This window comes from Taudactylus pleione, unplaced genomic scaffold, assembly GCF_031769625.1.
Source record: "Taudactylus pleione unplaced genomic scaffold, aTauple2 ptg000095l, whole genome shotgun sequence".
Lineage (NCBI taxonomy): Eukaryota > Metazoa > Chordata > Amphibia > Anura > Myobatrachidae > Taudactylus > Taudactylus pleione.
Genome location: NW_028284497.1, coordinates 5,975,352 through 5,981,351, shown reverse-complemented (window position 1 = coordinate 5,981,351; position 6,000 = coordinate 5,975,352). Strand labels below are relative to the sequence as shown.

The 6,000-nt window shown below is 43.1% G+C and overlaps 1 protein-coding gene across 1 annotated transcript in view; it reads left to right on the top strand.

Moving 5' to 3' along the window:
- Nucleotides 1-3,752: 3,752 nt before the first annotated feature.
- The window catches only part of NFATC4 (nuclear factor of activated T cells 4), an 80,271-nt gene continuing 78,023 nt past the window's right edge, over nucleotides 3,753-6,000 (top strand). The window contains exon 1 of the mRNA XM_088470210.1: nucleotides 3,753-4,076. Within this exon, the coding sequence (XP_088326336.1) occupies nucleotides 3,974-4,076 (103 nt within the window). The 5' untranslated portion in view covers nucleotides 3,753-3,973. The remainder of the gene's footprint in view (nucleotides 4,077-6,000) is intronic.

The following is a 6,000-nucleotide window of genomic DNA, read 5'->3' as shown; positions in this document are numbered from 1 at the left end:
GCGCAGACCCTGGCCTCAGCACGCCAGGAAAACAGGACTGACATGCCCCTGTTATCTGGGACACAGGTCAACTCCGCCCCGTACCCTCTCCCAAACGGCTGCATACTGTCAATCAGGCTGCGGCTTAGGGCTCACTGCGTGCATTGACTGAGGACTCATTCTGCACATGCGCAGAACAAATGATGCAAATACCCAGTCAACCCACCATCAAAAATATATGTAAACCATTCAATTTGCATACATTTTTAAATCAGGCCCAGAATGTTGACATTGCCAGAATGTCGACATTCGGCATGTCTACCATGCTATTTCCCATAGGGCGTTAACTAAACCTAACCGCAGCCTAATCCTAACACTAACTCCAGCCTAATCTTAACTCTAACCCTAACTACAGCCTAACCCTAAACACAGCCTAACCTTAATCCATGCCTACCCTTAACTCTAACCATAACTGCAGCCTAACTCTAACCACAGCGTAACTCTAACCCTAACTACAGGCTAGCCCTAACCACAGCCTAACCCATGCCTAACCTTAACTCTAACCCTAACTACAACCTAACCCTAACCACAGCCTAACCCTAACCCATGCCCAACCTTTACTCTCACCCTTTATTATTATTATTATTATCCTTTATTTATATGGCGCCACAAGGGTTCCGCAGCGCCTTACACAGTACATAAACTAATAAGCACACAAGAAAACAGATATTAACAGTACAAACAATGCAGGACAGACACATGATTTATACATTGATGCATAACACTTAGATAAGCAGCATGGTGTCTGTAACCAAGGGTTGGGTGCTGTTGGAAATTAGAGTATAATTAAGTGAAGGAGAAGCACATGAGGGAAGAGGGCCCTGCTTGTGAGAGCTTACATTCTAAAGGGGAGGAGGCAGACAAACATGGGTGACACAGTTTGGCTGGATACAAGGGTTACAGTAGTCTAACATCTATGGAAAGGTTAGTCTAAACATAGGGGAAAAAAAAATACGAGTACAGCAAAATTGCACCAAGCCTCATGATTAGGGGGCCACAGCCAAGGACCATTTGAGAGGTCATCTTGCTGCGTGGTTCGGTAAGGTATAGTTGGAGTGGATAAGCATTTTGCATGCGGAGATCACGAGGGATGCGGGCAGCATTGGAGATCCAGGTGCAGGCACAATCCATAGGCATGTTGGAAGTGTGGTGGTAGATAAAAACAGTCCTTAATAGCAGGATTTGCTGATCTGTTAAATTCTCCCTCTGTTCTCCTCCTGTTTAATTCCTGAATAACTCCAGCTTTAACTTAAATGTTCTATTGACACTTTAAACTATGCACTTCAAACCTAGGCACTGATGCTATGGCAGCCTAGTAGTGACAAATAAGTATGACTCAAGCCAGGTGTCCACAATGATTCCACCCCCACCCACCCACTAATACCCTCCTCACACAACATGTGCCATGGCACATGTGACATGGGAGGTTTTTACACTGACATGATCGTAGAGCTTAAGAGAGGGTATGGTCAACCTTAAGCTCTACGACCAGTTCCGATGGTTCTCGATGGTCTCGATTAATCCTTATATGCCCGGAGATGACGTGTAATGCGTACGAGAAGGGGGCGTATTTTTTGTCTTCCGGCCGCTTCCTCCCCTTGGTCGGCCAGCTACCGATCCGAACTTAGGGACGCAACTTGCGAGGGAATCATTTACATATCCGGCCCCTTTTCCCGTACGACCGTGCGGCCGCTTCGACCGACTCTGAATGAGGTCCTATATACCAACACAGATACAGAGTAATTTCCTGCCTTGATACAGATTTACAAAAAATGTGAAATACAGTCTAATCAATATGCTGGGTGCAGTAGTAGTGAATTACCTAGCAGATGTAAACAGCTGTGCAAATCAAAACCAAAGCAGCTATATGCTGGGTGCAGTAGTAGTGAATTACCTGTGGATGATAAGAGATGAAAAATTACATCACAGTTCCTTCCAGGTTCTAGTATAGTAAGTAATAATTCCTGAATAACTCCAGCTTTAACTTAAATTTTCTATTGACACTTTAAACTAGGCACTGATGTTATAGCAGCCCCGGCTATGGCAGCCTAGTAGTGACAAATAAGTAAGACTCAAGCCAGGTGTCCACAATGATTCCACCCCCACCCCCTAACACCCTCCTCACACAACAAAGGGTCAGCAGTAAAATAAACAAATGGTGAGAGGACTATGGGCCTGATTCAGAGCCGGATGCTATTAGTGGACGCTCGTTCTAAAAAAAGGGGCCGGATATTTAAATTGAGCGCTCGCTCTTTGCGGTGTGTTGACGCCTCTATGTCTGAGCGAGCGTACGAAACTGAACGAAAAAAGTGCTTGTTGTAGGATTTTCTTTTCCCTAACCCTAACTACAGCCTAACCCTAACCACAGCCTAACCCTAACCCATGCCAAACATTAACTCTAACCCTAACTACAGCCTAACCCTAACCGCAGCCTAACTCTAACCCTAACTACATCCTAAACCTAACATCTGGAAAACTCAAGTGTCACCATTCACAATGTCGACCATTATGTCATGTCAACACTGAACCAATGTCAACATATTCAATGTCTATATTCTGACATTATCAGTGTATTCCCTTTTAAACACATCACCTCTCAAGTCATAGAAGTAACATTTATTTTAGACAATGTATATGGTTTTAAAATCAGATGTGGTTTAGTATAATGTAATTAAACAGTTTTATTCCTTCCCAGACACCAATCATTGCTTTACCCCTAGCTTTGCAGAAATAGTGCAACTGAGCAGACGTTTTTTCCTCTTTTTTCTTGTTTACATACATGAGAACCAATCAGATGTGATAGGAACGAGGAGCCAAAGATTCATTACAGTAATGACATCCAGGCTTCTCTGCCTCCAGTGACTGGACACATCAGCATGCAGACTGCAGGCGAGAGACGGAGGCAGTAGCAAGACATGAGGAAAGGCTACACAAAGAACAAAACAGGGGGAACAAGCTATATAGATAAGGCTCCAACATTTGTTTAATAATTAGTGTTACATTATGGAGTTTGAAAATAAGTTAAATATAAACACAAAGGCTCTTATATAGTTGGAGAACTTGTAATTGCAGAATTCTAAAGTTAAACAGCACATATCTGATGTCAGCCCTCCCGACTGTAAAGTAGCTCACACCACTGTTCTTCTGTCTGCAGAACTAATATTCCTTTCATGTTCTTTCTAGAGTTTGGAAATAAGAGGCATGGCCTCTCTCCTCAGCACCCCTCAGCCAATTGACAGTTCATCTATCCAATCATATAGAGAGGTGGGAGTCTTCCTGGCCAACCAAGGAGCATCCTGTCAAAAGCCTGGATCTTTTAAAACAAACATCCCTTCCAGTGACATACTGTATTTTTAGAGAGAGCAGAAGCCAGGAGTAGAAAAAAGAAAAAATTGGAATGATGTCAGTACAAGCTGTAGCCAATTGAAAATGTCAAGGGGAGGCGCTGGAAAAGTTTCTTTCTTCTTTTTGGGTTTTCCCTGCTCTGGAACAAAAAAAATCTATAATACGTTTCCCATTAAAAAAAAAACAGAGGGAAATATCTGGGAGTGAAGGAATGCTACGGATAGAGCAGTGGGGAGGACAAGAGCAGGAGGGGAGCTGGGGATACTGGGATCTGCCGGAGGAATCCCCCCCTCCTCTGTCTGTCTGTATTTATATATACCTCCTGTCTATACAGTAACGTGCTTCATTTCTTTCCTTTTAGTAGCTGTATTGCTTTCACAAATCCCTTGCCTTTCACTGTGAGCTCCCGTGTACATCTCCTACTTTATCCCATACTGCTTTTCCCACTTTTCTCTCCATCTTTCCACTCTCCTATATTTATCACAACTATCATCTTCATTTTACCAGTATTTTGTCTCGATCACCTTTTCTGCAGCTTGTTCTGTCTGACTTATTCTTCCTGAATCTCGCTTTCCCTTCTAACCCTCAAATGGGGACAGCTATTTGTCAAGATGGGGAGCTAGATTTCCGCCTGATTTTTGGGGAGGAAGACTCAGACTCTCTGTCACCTAGGAGTACTTTGCACACGACTGGTGAGTAAGTGGTCAGAGGCTTAGCATACAAATATGTACACGTCATTTTCACTTAATACCTTTATTCACTGGTTTTATGTCAGTTTTACCTGTTCTTTTGATATGTGCTTAAATTATATGAAGTATATAACTCCATGTTTTTATTCACAATTATACTTTATTTGATTGTATTTGTGGTGGGGAGCCTTACGTACATCACTATCACATTTGTGCTGCTTCCATCCTATAAAACGTGCCAGACATGCTTGTTTGGGACAGTAGAACAATAGGGGCATAGAATTAAGCGTCTGCACTGGCTAGAGTGACTTCTGTACTGTACTGGCGGAAGCAAGATTTTCGCTAAGACAAAGTTTATTTATAATCTGAATTTATAATAATGAAATTGTAAAATACTTTTTTAGTGTAATAAACCAGATTTAAGGGTGTCCAGTGAAAGAAAGAAAATCTGTCCGGTGAGAAAGACAAACATGGAAGGATGCCATCAGCACAATGTAATCAAACTGCATTTTAAATCTAGCAGGGAGTCTATTTTTAGGCCTGTGATACAACAAACACAGCTGCTCAATGATGGTAGGTATTATATACTACAAACTAATGGACTTCATTTAACAACAACTGAATTAAGGTCAATTTCATAACAGATAAACCATTGTGAAACAGGACTGACTAAGCATAGGCCAGTTAGTTTTGGTGCCTACAAAATAATTTCCGGCATCTACCTTTAGCTCCTAGAGTAATACAAATAAACCCTGCAGGCTACAACAGAGAATAAAGAATTATGGTAGAAATTTTGGGCCTGGTTCAGAGCCGCTCGCTGCTGGCGAGCGCTCGCTCTGAATCAGGGCAGGGATTTTTGAAAAAATTTTTTACCAGGCCGCTCGCTAAGCTGTGGGTGACCACAGCTTTTGTGAGCGGCCTGGAGATGGTCGCGATTACCTGTGGTAGGGTCTCGGCTCCCGCAAGCCCGAGTGGACTTCCTGCTATAATAGAGCAGGAAGTTCACTACTGACATCACGAGTGATGTCAGTAGGGCCACCCACAAACGCCAGGCGTTCCTTTGGAAACACCTGCGTTTGCTCAACCACCCCCCCTACCCGCCTACAAAACGGGGCGAGCTGTCAATCAACATCGACAGCTGCCCTGTCTTGTAGCGAACCCCGGAGCGACTGAACTTCAGTCGCTCACTGGGGCTCGCACATGCGCACGCTGGGTGCGGCGCATGCGCAGGGGGCAAACATCGACCCGCTTGTGATCGCTGTGCGCTTGCAAGCGGGTCTGAATCAGGTCCTTTGGTCTTTTACCACAAATCCTATTCTCACCTACTTTGTATAATTAAAATTCTACACATCTATTATTCCACTTACAGTAAAAACAGCACATAAGTATACTGTGTACAGAGAAATTGTAAATAAATATGTACTAATCCTGTCTGGCACAAGGATGTAATGCTGGAAAAATAGAACTGGTCTTTTTTATGTGTTAAACAATTATTTCAGTATTTCTGGAGAAAGTGTTGTTCATGTACACCAGTGGTGTCAAACTCGGGCCCTTCAGTTGCAGTGGTACTACACATCCCACCATGCACTGTCAGAGTTTTGATATTAGGGCATACTAAAACTGTGGCAGGGCATGCTGGGATATGTAGTCCCACAGCAACTGTAGGGCCCGAGTTTGACACCACTGATGTACACTTATCCTGCTCATCCTGGACTCATTAGCGCCAAGATTTCTCTAATAACGTTTATATAGTTTTACCAAATCAGGTGAGTTTATACCATAAGCTAGAGACCAAAGGGTGACATGCATTGCAGGTTTGGAGAGTGTGCAGTGTCATTTTATGTGGGGTAAGGTTAGGGATAACAGCACAAACCTTCTTGCTGTTACACATACAATTAGGTAAGAAAACCATACTTACCTACTTTGA